At 44.4% G+C, this 18,496-nt stretch overlaps 1 protein-coding gene across 1 annotated transcript; it reads right to left on the bottom strand.

Annotated features, from left to right (window-relative positions):
• Positions 1-3,017: 3,017 nt before the first annotated feature.
• LOC127194331 (TRPM8 channel-associated factor 2-like) lies at positions 3,018-16,900 on the bottom strand. Its single transcript, XM_051151639.1, has 6 exons — positions 16,258-16,900; positions 6,797-7,791; positions 6,405-6,502; positions 4,909-5,122; positions 4,235-4,474; positions 3,018-3,396 (listed from the first exon to the last, which is right to left on the bottom strand). Exons 1-6 carry the CDS (start codon positions 16,878-16,880, stop codon positions 3,029-3,031), a joined length of 2,538 nt encoding a protein of 845 aa, XP_051007596.1. The 5' UTR covers positions 16,881-16,900; the 3' UTR covers positions 3,018-3,028.
• Positions 16,901-18,496: the final 1,596 nt, after the last annotated feature.

Raw genomic sequence — 18,496 nt, 5'->3', positions numbered from 1 at the left:
TCTCTAGTGCCAGGAACAAGGTGCATGTAATCACATTGTTGGCCAAAGAGGCTCTGTGGGAAACACCCAAACAATCCAGGTTTCTAAACATAGAACTATCAAATTGTGAGAAAAAAAAAATTCGTTTCTATGAACTCATGAGCTACTTTCTTTCTTTTGGTCAAATCCCCATCAGTTCTTCTTTGTCTGCAATACAGAGTCAAGGTGATTTGAAAGAGGTTGATTTATTCACAGTGCAAGAGGTCACAAGATCCAAGGAACGACCAGGCCAAAGTGTTTAGTTTAAGACAAATCACAAGGAAGAAAAGCTGAGTTTGTGTCTAAGCAATTGTTCTTTTTTTTTTTTATTGTTTGAGATTTCCATACATCCATGTACAAAGAGCTTTGATCAAAACCCCATCCCATCCCCTTCCCTCCCCTATCTGCACGCATCCATTTCCTGCTGAATTCATGCGCTCATGTTTTAAGCCCACCGAGTCCACTTAATGCTGCATGTGCACACATTGGTGTAAAGCATGGGTAGCCTCTCAGGGACCACACATCTAAAGCATCAGACTCTCCTCCCAGCAGCCACAGACTGCCAACAGCTCTCCAACTAGGGGTGGGACTTCACGGCCCCTCTCTGACTCGTGCTAGGAATTTACTAAGCATACTATTCTTGAATATTTTTCTCTTAATAAGCTTTCTAAATGTAGAAGTATAAAAGTGTGAAAAGGAAAAAAAAATCAGTTTTTTAAATGTACTCAAGCATAATAGGTGGTTATTGCATCCACAGACATTAGCCATGAGCAGAAAACCAAGAGTCGGAACCAGAGTCTGTCTGCAAGAGTGAGAAGAAACCACCACAAGGTTCCAGATCCTACTGAGAGGTAGTGTGTACTTAGTCACCATCCAATTGTGAGCACAGGAAAAAAAATTAAAGGTCATTAAGCTTTTATCTAACTTTAGGGCAGATTTTTATTAAAACTATAAATCTATTGAGGATAAGATCTATAGTCTAGCATTGTCAATCTGGACATTTTCTCTTCTCAGCGTTGACTGCAGAAGTTGTTTAATATCCATGCCATTTTCTTCTGTGTGATGAGGAGATGTTAACTGTATCTGCTGGGAGATTATCCATGTAACTCACAGAAAACGCTGTACACACTGCTAGGACAATGGACAGACTGTTCCTTCTATGTCAGGAGACCTTGGTTTTCTCTCATATAGCAAGTACTTTGCTGCTACTTTTTATGTACAAAGCATCAGCAAGAGATACTGGTGATATTTAAGGCAATGGTCCCTGAGTTAAGTATGTACTGTGGAAAAAGACATTTTCTAGGCTCACTATCGCAAGGAATTTCCTCAAGAAAGCTAGGAATCGTATGTAAAGCATATGCTTTTTACAACAAACAGTTGAGAAATATAATTAAGGCAGTGAATGGCTCAGTGGTGAAGCTAGCAGCGTGGTCCTTCCTCATGCCCCACCTATTATACTCCAAAGCCCCTGCCCCACCCCCAGCCTGCTCCACAGGCCTTAGTCTTCCATATACTTTCTCAGGGGGTGATCCTGCCAGCAAGGGTAGCGGGCCAAGTCATCTGCCACGTCCTCCTGGATAGGCCAGCCCCAGGCTTCAAAGAAAGGAACCAGGTTCCTCTGCACTTTTTCAGAGAACAACTTCAGCCATATGTTCATCTTGCCCTCATTGTCTTTGGGGACGTGAGAGAAGGTTTGGTAGTCAGCAAAGATCTGGATGAACGGCTCCCACCCAAAGGCCTCCTGAAGCTGGAAAGAGAGAAAGGGAAGAATGTGGTGTTGAGTTTGCCAAAGTGACTGTTGCCTGTTTGTGGTCAGGGATAGCTCACCGTCAGTGACTGCTTCCCATAATCAGCTTTGAAACCATTGTTTCCCCACCCCCAGTCCTGTGACTCCGTATCAATGCTACCTCATTGGATCATAGTAGCTCTTGACCATCAAGCTTTGCCCCTCAATTCAGTAAATGTGGGGTCTCAGGAACCTTAATGTGTAAAATGAGTGATTCAGTAAATGACAGTTACTGCTATTAGCTTTAGTGTGAAAAATGCATCACCCAGATCTTAAGTGCAGTTTTCAGCCTGACTGAATGGAATTGCTCATTGATTGAGACCATGCCGCTCATTCACTCCTCAAAATCAGTGAAGGGAAAAATTAGGGTGTAGCAGTCTAAGAAGCCAGGCCTTGCTGGTGACTCCTGAGTCTATGTTCTAGATCAATCTTTTCAGAAGGCTTTGTTTTTGGCCACAGTGGTTAAGTTCTTTACGACTTATGAGCCTCTGTGACAAGGGAGCTATATAAGCCCTCCACATAGGGCTGCAGTAGCCATTGCAGCAGGTGCGGTAAAGACAGAAGCACTGATGACTTGACATGAAAACTGGAAGCACATTTTTTGGGAGGGGACAGGGAGAGATGCTTGTCATTTCACTTAGCATTGCCACAGGAAATGAGCTAATTTTGTGACTTCATCGTTCTTCTCTTGGTTGGTGATTATTTATACAACCAATGTTTCTGCTTCTGAGTGGAGTTATCAAAGCCTAGAAAGCTTGTTAATAGATTTATTTCCTACAATACCCACATAATGAAGTTTCCCTGTAGATATGCCCCTCTCATTATAAGAGGCTGTTAATAGCCATTCATCCCATAAAGGTGAGGAAAACAAAACACAGCAAAACAGTGGCTATTACTAAACAGTTGTTATTGGATGAAGGACAAAGCCAGTGAGAGGAAGACTAGTGACAAGTCTCAGGAATGTCTGATTCACAGCCTTCCATCTAAGTCAAGGTTCAGGACAGTACAGACAAACTTTCTGTGCTTTCTGTTTCCGTGCCTATTTCAAAACCATAGGTCAGGGGGAGGGATGGCTCTCACTTTTATCTACAAGCATATAAGCTGAGAAGTGCCGCCAGTGACCCACATCCTGGAGTGGTGGTGGCGGCCCCAGGTTTGTGGGACAGACGTAGGAGTTGGAGAACCCTAGGAAGGCCGGCTGCTACATGACTGAGGAGTCTGTCTTCACCATCTCCATGAAATTGTGCTCAGTACCTGCAGATACGTCTCCAGTGCTGTCCACACATCCCAGTTACTCAGGGGTGCTCCCTTCTGAAGATGCTCTTTGATTCTCTTCTCTCGTTCTTCGGGATTCAGGTCAGGGTGGGCCTGAGCCCTGGGGATCCCCAGGACTGTCTCATGAACGTAGACTGACCAGAGGTTGCAGGTGGCCTCTGTGGTATGTGGGGGGAACTCCCAATTCCAGCACTGCTGATTGTGGCCGAGCTCATGGATGGGTCCCCACAGGCCGTTACTTTTTATGCTTGTCAAATTGATGAGCTCCTGCACCGACTCCAGGAGGCACATGATGGGATATCCTGAATGCATCCAGCCTGGGGATGCAAAGAAAGAGACGGAACATGAAAACAAGGTCCGTATCAACTGTCTGCTCCCACCCCTACCACCGACGAGTTTCTCCTTCAGAAGCCAGGGTTTATCCAGTGGTTCCAGATGATGTGAGCTGGTTGGAAAGCACATGCTTTCCTACTGTCATTCACCCCTTCCCAGCTTCTCCCAACTGAGCTTTAGCCTGTCCTCACTCTCATGGTGAAGGGCGAGAAGATACTTTACATAACTGCCCTTTCTGGAATTTGATGCTTTGTTTTTAAAGAGCTTCCTTTGCTTGAGAGTCTATGCCTCCTCTAGAGAAGCTAGGGTAATGACAGTTTTCCCCCCAAATCAGCATTTTAACCAAATTTTCACGGCATAAAAAAGATAGTTTTGTCTTCCTTAGGTGACAACCGGGACTCTGAACCATTTCCTTACATTTATGTATCTTCCCCGCAAAGTACTTGGTACTAGTACCTCCGAGGACGTCTTTATTGCCCCGCCCCCCTCATTTTAACTTTTGACCTATGTCTGAAGAGAGTAGTCCATTTGCAATATTCCTTTTGAAAAGATCTCCAGAGGCACAGGTGAGCTCCCAGCACCAAACTTTTGGGCATGATTACTACTGTCTTAGGAAACTGCATCATGAAAGATGTCAATAACTTGCCTTTTATTCACAAGCAACTTTCACTCTCATCATGCTTCCTGCTTTTATGTCCCCCCTTCTCCCACCTTGCACTTGAAAAGCAAAATTATGCTTTACAGCTCTTGGAACTACAAGTCATGTAAAAATAATAACACAATGGAGTCTGCTCACTGGGAGCAGCTCCCTGGGGCACCTACCAGCTGAGATCTGCACATCAGCGACAATTCTCTCAGGTCTTTGGAAAGGGAAGGGCTTGGCTGCCAACTTGGCCACGGCCTGCATCATCTTATCCCAGAGTTGGAGCAGAGGCTCTGGATCCTCCAGATCCTTGAGGCTTGCAGTTGGCACTGTCAGGATGATGTTGTCTGTGGCCAGCTCTCCCCAGAGGCCCGGGTTCTCCTGGATACATCTCTTCCACTCCTCTAGCGATGTCTTACCTGGAAATATATAGCATGGAACATGCCATCCGTTTCCATTTGAGGAGAGAGAGAGAGAGAGGGAGGGAGAAAGAGAGAGAGAGAGGGAGAGAGAGAGAGAGAGAGAGAGAGAGAGAGAGAGAGAGAGAGAGAGAGAGGGAGAGGGAGGGAGAGGGAGAGGGAGAGGGAGAGGGAGAGGGAGAGAGCAGAAAGAGAGCACTAACATGATGGCCAGCAGTCATGCAGGTCCATAGGCCGCGGGGGAAGGACCAGGTGTTAGACCCTCTCTATTGTACCCAAAGTCTCTATACACACAGGGTGATCCTACCTCCTATCTGCAGACCCATGGTGACTAGTTCTGGTTTTTTTTCTTTCTACTGTTCCTTGCTATTAACAACCTCAGAGTCACCAAGGCGCATGCAGCTTAATCTTCCCTCAATGCCCAGTGTACTCACCAAGTTTGTAGTATGGGGCAGGCACTGCCTTCCTGATGGTAACAGATATAGGGCCAAGTTGACAGCCCTTGGGCACAATGATGTACAGGAGACCACCCCAGAGGCAGCAGACTGACCGTTGGGTTCTGTCCATACAACACTGGTAAGTTACCACAGGGGCTCGAAATAGCTTTCTGGCCTCACTAAGGTCATCAGTGTGACATCCAATCTGCACCTAGACAGACAATGGCACAGCGTGAAGAGAAGCAGAACACTCAAGAAGCATACAGGATTTTGTTAGGGGCTTACAGAGAGTGGTGATTATATAAGAAATCCTAACTTCTCTCTTCTGGGAAGGATGCACACAATCTATGAAACTGTAGCACTCCAAAATTTTCTGAACTTTACAGCATATTTAAGCATTTTCTTAGGGATGTAAAACAGTCCCACAGTGGATTTCCTTTCAATTGAAGTTGGTTAATCACTAGGCTTAACTGATGAGGGACCCATGTAGTCTCATTACCAGGCAGAATCCTGGGCTCTTACATGAGACTTAAACAGTGGTTGGTTCTGTTTTAAGTGATACAGGCCATCCCAGTCTACCCTTTGTGAACAGCATAAGTCCACCCAGATGCTACAGAATCTGGCCACGAGGCAGAGAACTCATCCTCTCTCTCTCTCTCTCTCTCTCTCTCTCTCTCTCTCTCTCTCTCTCTCTCTCTCTCTCTCTCTCTTTCTCTCCCTCTCTCTCTCTCTCTGTGTGTGTGTGTGTGTGTGTGTGTGTGTGTGTGTGCCCAGTTTACCCCTCCTTGCTCTGTCTATAGTTCTGGGGTTGCCTTTTTGCCTTTGTATGATTGGAGCAGATAAACCCAGAGAAAATAGTGATATAAGAGCCCCTAACAAGCCGGACAGTGGTGGCACATGCCTTTAATCCCACCACTTGGGTGGCAGAGGCAGGCAGATCTCTGTAAGTTCAAGGCTAGCCTAGTCTAAGAAATGAGTTCCAGGGCAGCCAGGGGTACAAAGAGAAACCCCGTCTCAAACAAAGAAATGAAAGAAAGAAAGAAAGAAAGAAAGAAAGAAAGAAAAAAGGAAAGAAAGAAAGAGCTCCTAACTATGGTAGGAGATGAGGAAATGATTCTCAGAAGTGAGGAGGCACAGGAGTTTACATTCTCCATAAAAGTCGCATTTCGTCATGATGGAGTTAATGGGATTAGGTACACCCTTTAGATGTCAAGGGTGAAACCCAGGGCTCTGCTATCAGGAAGACTGGTGTATAAGGTCACTCTTCTTCCTTATCCCTCTAAGCAGCTAAGATTGTCACATAAGGAAATCAGGCTTAGGAATGAGCTTGGGTCATTAGTAGCTTGGGTCACTCTGATGTTCCATCTACAAGAGGGCAAGAATGACCCTGCCCTGGGCTCCTGCTGGATAAACTCAGTAGGAGAGATATGAACACTGTGCTGTGAGGGAGAATCTTGGCTATGTTTGGGGAGGTGCTGGGTGTGTAGCCTTACCTTCAAGCCAGCAGACACAGCATGTTCAGAGACAGAGATCTCTGCGCTTTGTCCTTCGAGGAGGTAAAGACCAGTGCTCATCCAGGCATTGTTGTCTCCTGACAAGTCATAGAGAAAGCTGAGTTCTGTGATTCTGCCTGGCCTGGCTCCATGTGGAGCCTCCTACAGATGACACTGTTCGACCATGAACTACAAGTCATCCATCCACACTCCCTGGGCCCACTCCGCTTTGGCTTAATTAAGCACAATCCGAGCTCCCATTATCTGAGCCATCTAGTAAAGGGCAGAGCTAGCCTTCTCGAGGATCACAACCTTCAAGTTCTGCAAAGCTGTACAAACCCCACCTTCTCCCAAGCCAAGAATACACTGGGTATTCTCTGCTCACTTCATACCTGGGTTGCTTCCATTGATCTCCACAGTAATGAGGTGCTCTGAGGGGCAGGGACTGGAGGAGCCGGTCTGTGTGCCAAGGCTATGAACTATCTCAGAGCAATCAGTCCCAGAGTGTGCTAGCTCTGTGGCTATATGGAGCATTGCTGCCTCACAGGAGTCACTGGAAACTGGATTTTTCTTGCTCACAGCTGGGAGGCCTGCCTCTTGCAACATCTTCCTCAGGACCCGGTGCACAGATTTATAAGCAGGAATTCCCTGAGCAGGAATCTGAAGGAAGCCTGAAACATCGACTCCCAACCTTGCCAAATATTTCTTTACTAAGTTCCCACCCTTGTGGTTTAACATAGCCTGGAACTTGGAGAGAGCCTTTCGAAAGTGGTACTCCCTTATATCTTCAAGGAGGACAGGGAAACAGCCTGTGCTGAGGGTCCGAGGCAGGATGCTGAGGCCAAAGGTGTTAAGGATGACATTCCCAGGGAAACTGCCCAAAGCAGACCTGCCTGGGTTCTGGGATGCCCACCACCAGGACTGGCCACCAATGAGCAACCCCCCACCCTCTGCTACAAACTCCTGTATTTTCTTGGCATCCTGGTCACTATAAGCCATACAGCAGTAGACACGCATGTTGTTGGTCAAGTGAGATTCCAGGCTGCATTTCAACCCATGCTCCAACAATAGAGAATGCAGAGTCTTGAGACTTTTGTTCACCCCAATATTGTCTCTCTGGTCTCTGGCTAACCAGTGTATAGCATTGACCAAAAAGGGCTCCATCTTAGCATCACAGAGAAGGTTCTCATGTGCAGCCAACACCACACGACCCCGGCCATAGCGGGCAGCTGCTAGGAAGCAGCTAAGATAGGAGGGAGCGAGCCCCAGAGAGAAGGCCAGGGACCCATGCACCAACAGCTGTGAGGGGACACCTTCAGTCTTGATGTCCAACTCAGAGATTCCATGCAGAAGTTGCTCCTGGTCATGCCTGAGCTCCTCCCAACACCTGGGAAGAAGATGAGAGAGATGAAGGAGCTGTATTGAGCGAATGAGCCACTCACTACAGACCAGTGAGTGAAGAAAGATGACATAGTTCTTGACATGGTTCATGACATCAGTCTTCGGTTTCTTACCAATAATTATTTGGGATTTAATAATGTGTGTCTTACAACCTAGTGCACCTTTCCACCATCTCACAATTAATTGCACATTGTTGTTCATGTTTCCTCTTGCTTAGGAACACACAAAACACGGGTGCTTGTCATAATTGAGGCTACCATAGACTTGAAGAAAGAGGTAGTGATCTTATTCATATATACCAAATTCCACATTCTCCAACTGAATCCTTCTAAGAGTTCTTGCTATCAGTTAGCCAAGTGAATATTCTAGCTTGATTTCCATGTGTCTTAAACATTATTAAGGCATATAATTAAAACTGGAAAACCTAACATATGAGATAGAGATATCATTAAAGCATACACGAACAAAGCAGGAAAAGCTAGTGTACTGGATAGATACAACGCTCTTATTATGCTCCCCCTGGAGTGAGTCTTCAGATAGAAGATCACAGAAACATCACAGGGAGGACTCTCCACAGGCTTGCTCAGAAACAGGAACATGGTACAAGTAAAAGATTTTTTTACTTACTTAATTTATATAGCCATATATATATTTGGCTTTTAGAAATTCTCTCTTAGGGCAGGTCAGATGGCTCAGAGGGTAAATTTGCTTGCCACCAAGCATGGTGACCTAAGGTCCAAAAGTGTAAAATAAGAACCAAGTTGCTTACAACCCGAGATCCTCGAACAAAGAGCTTTCTACTCTACAGGACTGTGCTGAGGGGAAGTCACTACAAACAGGCACATGGTCAGCTGCTCTTGGCAACAGGAGGGGAGAGAATATTGATGGATTTATGATCCTACTCTTGCCTTTGGCAGATGACGCTGGGTGGAGCAGCCACCTTCCATGCAGGACTTTCCAGCAATGATCTGTGACTAAAGAACCCATCAGGTCAATTGGGGGCAGGTGGGCAATTGTTATCAAGGAGATTCATGAACATCTCAACAAGGAGTCAGTAAGAAGCGGGGCAGAATCCAAGCTAAGGGTACTTTTAGAGTTTAGAGTTTAAAGGCGTTGTCAGCCCTCCTCTGGTTGCCTGAAATTCAGTTTTGTACTGCCTTCCATAATGTGACGTTCTCTGCAGAGCTAACGCTGGGGTCACAACTTTCATCTGGGGTGGTCTTCCCTATGTACCCTTCAAGTGTTTTTCACTCCATTCATTCATGTACAAGGTGCAGAGGTGATGGCATACAGGAGTGTCTGACTAACTCCCTGCCAAGGACCATGAGTGTGTGTGGGAATGAGGAAAGAGGAGACTTTTGAGACTTTGGCCAGCACTGAAGACTGAAAGACTAAGAAGCTCCCTGTGTGGAGAGGGGACGAGATGAGCCATTCTAATCAGTGAAAATGAAGCATGACTCTGCTTTTTCACACATAGTTACTTAGAATTGAGGGAGTAGGAGTTAGTTTTCCTGGAAGCAGACAGATAGGACACAGGCCACGAATAGGTAATCAAGATGTTGAGACTCCAAGATGACTGGCTTCCTCCTCACCGCCCTAAGCACAGAGACAAGGGCCTGTCAGTTCAAATCAAGGGCCTTGTGGGCTTTTACTCCCACCAGTAAGGGCACTGCTGCTGAGGGACTGGCTGAACAAGGTTAAGGCCTGACCTGGACATGTTCCCTTATAGCCATGGGCGGCTTTGCTGCTCTGTCTTCCTTCAAACTGACCAATCCTAAGAAGACCCTTCAAATACTTGGAAAAACAAAACAAAGCAAATAAAACAAAAACAAAACCCAGACCTCAAGGAGAGGCCTCCTGCTTTCCTCTGTCTTTCTTTTTGTATATTTCTGTGTATGCATGTGTGTTCTCACCCCTAATGAAATCCTTCCTTTACCAGCTGATTCTGCTGGCTGTGTTTGAAACCTTCCCTGCTGCTGTCTGCAGCCCTAGAGATGTTTGCTGCCTTTCAATTTTTAGCTGGCAGAGAAAACAAAACCAGTCAAGACCCCCAAGGTGGTAACAAAATGAAACAGAAATAGGACAGATAACATTCAGGCATTGTCCAAGCTGTACATTCAGTAGGCTAGAGACATCAGCAAGTGACAGGTGACTAACATGGAGATGGTGCTAGGCTGTGTACCCAGGAATTCGGGAAGTGTGGTAAAGTGAAACTCTAATTTCAATAGGGCTAGGAGAGGGCTCCTGTGATCAGGGTGTTAGTGTTGACTTTGAATAAGGTGAATTTGAATCTTAAGAGCTGAGAGATCTATGACAGAAAAAGCAACTTGAAAGTCAAGTATTTGACATTAATTACTTAGATTTTTTTTTAAATAGCCAGATTTCCAAATACCTTAATATCTTAATATTTTGATAAAACAAGACATTTAATGCCACGTGTTGCGGTGCTTGCATTGATAGAGAGTACAAAATTATTTTAAAGATGTGAATTGATCATGAATGATTAGAGGATTCTTGGTTTCCTCCCTCAATGTACAAAATCATAGAATTCTGCGCAGTCAAGAAAAGAAAATAATTTAAGTACCTATCGTAAGTTACGGCATTTTACTGTGACTACAAATTCTCATTAAGGAGAATTCTTTCTAAACATGAAATTATTTTAAAACAGAATGTAAAGTAGGAGTCTGTAATTACATAGACAATTGGATAGACAGTGATGAAAGATATGTGTAGGTAAATGCTTTGTGAATCACATTAATGAAAACTACAAACATTCAATTACTTTGATGTCTTGTTGCTTTCCCCCTTGTTTTTGCAAGTACTGAAAACTAGCAATGTGAAAAATTATTTCATAGCAGTCATCTCTGTTAAGGTCTAAACACCATTGCCAAGAATGATGTATAGAATTTAACAGTCATCCAACTATATAAGAACTAAATAAGAGATACTGTATACCGGAGAAAGGAAACAATACAAACATTCATTTTTTTGTTTGTTTGTTTTTGTTGCTCTTCTTGTTGCTTTGGGCACTCAAATAAGGCATCATTTCGAAAATTGTACAAATGATGCTTAATGAGGTCAAATAACTTGTTCGTGAACTCAAGGCAAAGGAAAGTGGGAAACTGGGCCTCAGATCAAAGCCTGTGTGACAGAAGCACCTTGACTTTAGTTAAGTCTTTCTTGGCTATATCAGAAATTCTATCAACAGATAAATAGATAGATAGTAACATGTCTACGAATCTATCCTTCATATCAAATCATTAAATTATGGAACCCCAGAATCAAAAGATAAAATTTTACTACTATTAATTCATCTCTTTTGAAATGAATTAGAAAATAACTTTACTTAAAGTTGTTTGTTAAGGGAAATTTATTTTTGCTTACATAATAAGAAAGTGGATTGAGAACTCATGAATGCCTGGAAGCAGAAAGTATGCAAAGAAAGGAAGGAAGAAAGGAAGAAAGAAAGGAAAAGAAAGAAAGAAAGAGAAAGACAGGGCAGGGAACAAGATATGCCCCTCTAGAGAATGTTCTCAGTGTTCCACTCTTACAGGCTGTTGGCCATGTCCTAGTTTCTACTGCCTCCCAATGATGCCATCACATCATCAATCCATCAACTGATAAGGCCATTGGTAATGTCAGAGCCCTCATGAACCAAACCCCTAGGCCTTTAATGCATGCATCTGTGGGAGATATTTCATATTCAAATAACAGCATGGTATGAGGTAAAAGGATGGCATCTGAATGTGATCAAGAAGCATCTTCTTAATGTTAAGGGCTTTAATTAGATAAAGTTATTTAAAATAGAAGCTTAACATTGTAATTACAGAAAATTTGGGGAAGACTTAAATGTTTATAGTTGAAAATAATCATTATCAATCCTCCCAAGCTATATACTGTTATCACGTTGTTTTATGATGCACATATTTTTACCCACATATATACTATTTCCATGAGTTTACCATTATTTTAACAGAACTGTGTGTCTTAATATAGTTTACTGCATCATGAGTATTTTGTTTTCCTTTTAAGGTCTCTGAACATATGACTTCTAATGGTCACATAATTATTCAGCCTGTTACTGTAGTATATACCATTCATTGTTAAGAGTCTTCTATTGCAGACAATGTATGTCTTACCATGTTTCACTAATAATTACTATATTGCTAAGAAATGTGTACTAAATATTTGCCTCTCAGCTTATTTTCTGCCCCTGTCCCATCTTTTTTCTTTTTCTGCATTGAGGATACTTCTTATTGAGGTGCCAGAACACAGCTCTGTCTCTGAGTCAGTTTCTTAGGAATCCAATCTGTACTAGGACAACCAATGCTAACAAAATTCTGCATTCATGACCCCTGTCAACCAGCCATCCCAAGTGCATGGATGCAACAAGGTTATAAAGACACATCTACCAGGGTATTCATTAAAGCCCATCTGTGTTAGTAAAAATACTGGAAAAATAACAATTCATACTGTGAATTCAGATGTGTATCACTGAGGAACTTAAGAATAGAGAATATGATATCTACACATGGAAGCACAATAGAATATTCAGGGCATCTTGACATTCTGTTATGTAGCTATACCCAGCTTGATAATCCAGAATGCTATTGAGTGGAAAAGGTAAGTGGAGGAAAAAGGAGCGTGTCGCTGGTTTCTCAAAGAAAGAGGATACCGACACATATGTATATGTCTGCTCATCTGCATGAAGAAAGTATGAAGCATTAGTGAATTTAAACAGGGAGGGGAGAAGGAGAAATTGCATGGGGGAGCAGATAGAATATAGGCTTTAAATTTTATTTTTGAATTACAAAATTATTTGAAACAATTCTAAAAAGTTAAATAGCAAAAGCAAATAAACAGCCAAAACAAATAAACTAGTGACTGGACATTTCTAGCTACCTAGCTAGTGGTAAGAGCACAAGAAAGGGCACCATCCTAAAGAGCATCAAAAGATACTAACCTAACTTAATATATCCTTAGGTAAATAGGCTACGAGGATAAAATGGCACAGGAAGTACTCGCTGCCGTGGTTTATTGGTAAGAAGTCCTTGTTGCCAATTGCCTACCCTCTCTCCATGCTCCATCTTTCTTCTTTTACCCCAATGAGAGCAGTTTTTAAGGAACTTCTCACATACTAGTCAGTCTTGAGTCAGCTTCCCAGAAAACCCAACCTGCAAAAGGAGAAACTGCTACCTCTCTATCTCTTTTCTTAGGAAGCCCGACCTACAAAGTGAACTCGGCGATGCTAGCAAACATCACTTGGAATTTCCCCGTCACTCAGCAATCTCATGTCATTTTGCTGTTGGTAGCACTGCCCTTTGAATTTTGCAACTGTTGGGCATGTGTTAGGGTAAAGCAAAGAGTTCATTATGATGGTATCTTACAAAATGGAAAAGAGGGAAAAGAAGAACAGATCTCAAAAAGAGGACATGGAAATCAACATTGCCCTTGTCCTCAATACAAATAAGAAGCATCAACATGAACTCTTTGATGTATTTATTGACCCTGAGGTGGGAAGCTCTTTCTTAGTTTTGATCACTGAGGTCTATAGACATGATCAACTTAGTACCAGGAAACACATCCCACAAAAGGAACAGAATCTCTCGAGAAATCATCGACACCAACTCTGAGACAGGCAATGTGCATGACTGATGTGTAACCTCTCACACCAAACTGTAAGGAAGCCTGACAACGACCACAGAAGGCACTGGTGACACCCCTGTGGTTATGTTTTCCAAAGTTCACTTCTTTAGAAATATATAATCGTGCAGATAGAACGTGCCAATGTGTGCTATCTGTTTCAAATTAATCAGAGGTGAGGCTGTAGATTAAAGGAAAACCTCTGACCTCCAAATCAGGGCTATAAAACAGGCTTTCAAGAAAAATGCCCTCCCTGGAATTTGAAAGCCTGGAGCAGGGAGGTAACAAAAACAGGCGACCTGGCTTATTGGTTCTTCATATATCTGAATGTGGGGCTGCCACAACCAGACCCTCCACTACCCCCACTTTCCAGTGTAGAAGCTGACTCTCAGAGGCAACACAGCACATCTCCTGGATCTTCCCAGACTGAGCCTCAGGGCTTGAGGGAGCCAACCTCTCAGACTAATAAAGTCCGCTCTCACCATTTTGAGGTCAAACTGTGTCTAGTCTTCCACTTTCCTCTGCTGACTTATTCCCTGCAGTAGATGAATAAGACTGACCATAAGTTGACTACTCTCGGCACTGGGCCACAACTGCCCAGAGGAACACTGTATTATTCTTTTTGCTTTTGTGTACACTTGAAGCTCCATGAAAAGGTGAGACTTGAAAACACAAAACCAGGAAACTTCAGAGTGAGTAGCAGAGATGGAAAGTGCCAAGTGGATACAAAGAGAAACAGGTCTCCTTTGTTGAGAAGGAAAGTTCTTTGGGCAATTAGAGAGAACTATGGGGCTGAGAGTTAATGCCTCCATACATTTCTTAAAGGGCCAGATCAACACTTTGGAGTTCATGGTCTCTGCTGAAAGGACTGCTGTGACTTGCAAGCAGCCACAAGCAATTTGCGAATAAATGGTCATGGCTATGCTCCATGTAAAACACTATTTACAAAAACAAGGGGCTGGCCCATGGGCCTGGGCTTGTCAGTTCCCTATAGAATCAAAGCCAGTTTGGAGCAAATCAGACCCACCTCTATGTGCCTGGTTACTACCCCTCACCATAAGGAAGAAATCTCATGAGTCTTCCCTGAGGCTGAAGGCCCAGAGCACTTGTTCCATAGTGACATTCTCTTTCTTCCTTGGGGCAGAATTTTTATTTCTTCTGTGATGTCCATTGAAAATATGCTCAGACCCTTTGGTGGTTAAATTTTGACTACCTGATTAAGTTTTGTTTTTACTAAAATATCAATGGAGATCCATTTAATGGTCAGGACCATTAAATGAGAGAGAGAGAGAGAGAGAGAGAGAGAGAGAGAGAGAGAGAGAGAGAGAGAGAGAGAGAGACTCTGCTAGTGTGTTCAGGAATCATAGCCTAGGTGTAACTATGGAGCCTGGAGCAGTGCTGGCCATCTTGTAACAGAAGGCAAACCCACAAGCCACAGTGGACATGGGGACATCGTAGAAACACTGTCACGATCCTAGACCTGGGCTTCCTGCTTCAGAAGAGATATACACACAGAAGCCACCAAGGTGATTACTTTACATATGGAAGAAAAAAAAAAGCACAATAAGTTATTAACATCTCAAATCCCCCAAATCCAAAATTAAACTTCTTATCCCCTCTAGACTCAGTCAATGACATCCATCATCTTTAATCACTATGATCAAAAATACCAATTCCTCTTCTTCTCCCCTTTTTGCTCCGCGTCTGGTCCACTGACGCAGACTGCTGGATCTTACCTTGAGAGCAGAGCCACAACTACATCTCTTCCCACCAGCTCTGATACCATCATGCTGGGCAGGTCATCGGCAGTTCTCACATGGTCTGTTTCTGTGGCCTCCTATGGGTGACCTCCTTGACTTTTTACCTCACCATCTACTCACCAACCATAGGTTCCTTTGGAAATGGCTGCATCACGTCAATCCTCTCTCTCTCTCTACCCCAACCTGTCTTGATGTCTCACAACCAAAAGATCTGCTGTTCTATCTATCCACGGATAATCAGTTCTGAGATGGCCTGGCAGTGCGACCTTCATTCACTCATCTCTAACCATTCTGGCTTCCTCCATGTTCCTGGAATATGCCAAGTTGGCTTCTGTTTAAGGTCTTCTTTCCCTTTTGCTCCCCAGAGATGCTAGCACAGCCCATTCCCTTATCCCGGTGTGCCTTTTCAAATACACTTTCCAAGCTGCTGATCTGCTCTTAGCCACTCATGGCCATTGTCTGTGCTCTGTTATCTTCTGTGGTGCATTTGCTGGCCTGCCTTACCTTCAGGGGAGCCAGAGGTGGATCACGTTCAGTTGAAGCAGAAAAGGTAACGGCCCTAAGATAGGCAGTTTCTTCAGATGTTATCTCCGCTGACTACCATGTCTTCTCTAGGATGTGCCACCACCGCCCAGCTTTGAGAGCTTATCGTAACTCAATGATTGCTTTTCCATAGAAAGGAGTGGCTGGGAGGACCAGCTTTTCTTGTGCCTCGATGCATTTTATTGACTGTTTTAGTGACCAGGTTTTTGATTTGCAGCAGTTAGAAGGCAGTAAAAACAAGCCAGGTGCAGTGGTGCACACCTGTAATCCCACCACTCGGGGAGGCAGAGTGTATCTCTGTGAGTTTGAGGACAGCCTGGTCCACAAATTGAGTCCAGGACAGCCAAGGCTACACAGAGAAACCCTGACTCAAAAACTCAAACCAAAGCAAAAACCAATGCCCTGCTCCACAAAAAATACCCCAAAAGAGAAGGAAAGTAAGAAAAGAGTAAAGAGAATCACTTGCATTGAAATGGCTACTCAAGGGGCTGGCGTGACACACTCACCTAATGTACAATGGGATCTTGGGTACCTTCTTAGAGATCTTGAACCGGTCTTTATCCCCATAGATGTCTGTGAAATACACTCCAGCCACACTTGTCACCTGGTTCCCAGGGAAACTGAACAGTACCTTGTCCCTACCATGTTGACTGGCCCAATACCAGGCTTGGCCCCCAATGAGCAAGCCCCCACCATGCTTCACAAATTGGACTAGCTTCTCAGTCAAGGTGTCATTGTAGGCATCAATGCAGTAAACCCCCAGAGTCTCTCCAGGTTCGGGCTGAACCAGTGCCTCTATCCCAGAGTCACCCAGGATGTTAGCTAGTGATGCCAAGGAAGAGTGCACTGCAGTGGGAGCCCCTGGGAAGGGGCAGAGCCAGCTCACTGCATTGAGAAGAAATGGGGCCATGCCAGCATGCATCAGGTAGCCCTCATGGGATACGACCACAAGGCGGCCTTGACCATAGAAAGAGGCAGCAATGAGCACCTGGCCCTTGTCATTCACCATCACTGGGAAGGCTGCCTCCCCAGTAAGGAGCAGCTCACTGGGAACTGGTTCGTCAGGTAGATCCCAGTGGGTCACTCCACTCATGAGGGTCTCAAAGGCAGCATCAGGAGTTGTTGCCATGGTTCCACCAGCTGCTGCAGAGGAAGCAAAGACTCGGGTTGGCCAAAACAAATTGAGGAGCCAGAAAATAAAATAAAATAAAATAAAATAAAATAAAATAAAATAGAGGCAACAAACTAAATGCAATCAGTCTGCAAAATATCTTAGTGTCTCTCCTTGAGGATGAAATGAGGAGCAAAGCAGACAATGTCCCCGTTTTTATGACTCAATATATAAGAAGAGTAAAGACAGTAAATAAGTAAGCTTATAAATAAAAACAAATGCAGCAGTTAGGGTCACATGACCTTTCAGAAACTACTTTAATTCTGACACCCTTGTGTACATTGTTGGAAATGCCTTCCAACTGATCAATTCTGCCCTTTTGACTGTCTGGCCAGAGGTCTTTTCCAATTCTTCTGAAGCCTTGTATGCTGACCGCTGGACGTACTCCAGTACCCTCTTCAGAGTTTTTCCTCTCTGGACCAATCACTCTGGCATGAGGACCACTGTTTTACAACTGAGACTACATGGTGCAAGTGGTGTGTGAGTGCCCCTCTCTCTCCCCCTCTCATCTCCCTGAGGGCCATGGGGTGTAGCTGGTGCTCTACACAACTTCTCCTGCCTCACATCCGAGCAGCTCATCACGGGGGAACCTCCTGCCCACTCACTCACTGACAGGGCAGCTCTTCAATGGCTGTGAGCTGACATCCTAAGTTAGCCTGACGTACTGGAGAGAGCCATGGCCACATGGCCAGCGCCTGCCTGATGCATATCCTTAGGAGGGTCTCTAGAAGGGCTGAGTGTTGAAGCCTCACAGTTCTTGCTGCGTTCTCTCCTTTGTTTTTTGTTTTGCTTTTTTCTCCCAATGGTCTTCCCCTTGGCTTTTTAGGGCTCTCTTCCCAAATAGGCTTCTGTGGAGAACCTGAACAGAACAGACTCCCTTGTGCTCCTTCTAGCTCCTTCCTTCTGCTCTCGGGAACTGTCAACTGTTCATGTTGGCGGTCCCCTCTCACCTATCCTCAAAGGCCAGTCCACTGAGCTTGTGGCCATGACCAGGCTGAGCTGAGCTGGCCCGGCTCTGAAGAACACATTCCCACCTTCAGCGTCCTTGACTACAGAACCTTCACTTTTCAGCCACTCCTTGCGAGGTGAAATGTCTGTTGGCCTTGGCATGTCTGTAAGTGCCTCACTACCCACCCCCCCCCCACTTCCTGTCTCACTTCATAGCGCTGCTCCCAGGAAAGTGAACTGTGGAAAACTCTGCTTAGGGGTAGAAAAGGGCAGCAGATCGATCAGCAATCCCAAATTCAATGTCTTATTAAGTTCGTTTGCATAAAAAGTCCTCACTTTCCCCTAGTTTGGCAGGATGAGCAAACAAAAACCACTTGGGTAATCTGTCCCGAAATGACAGTCCCACCACTCTGTAACTAAATGCAGTTAGTTGCATGCGGGAACACAGACCTTTATTAAATTCATGACACAAGTTCAAAGAACGGAGATAAGTGAGTTCTGAGTAAAAGAGACAATTGTACCAGTCAAATGAAACTAAAAGGAAAACACACCTGTGAGAAGATACACTGATTGTCGGGAATGGCGTCCTGTAGCCTTCTGGCACTTTAAGGAGAGTTCCCTCGTAG

Source organism: Acomys russatus, chromosome 10 (assembly GCF_903995435.1).
Source record: "Acomys russatus chromosome 10, mAcoRus1.1, whole genome shotgun sequence".
In the NCBI taxonomy this organism is placed as follows: domain Eukaryota; kingdom Metazoa; phylum Chordata; class Mammalia; order Rodentia; family Muridae; genus Acomys; species Acomys russatus.
Note: the sequence above shows the minus strand (reverse complement) of the source record. Positions and strands in the feature narration are given on the sequence as shown.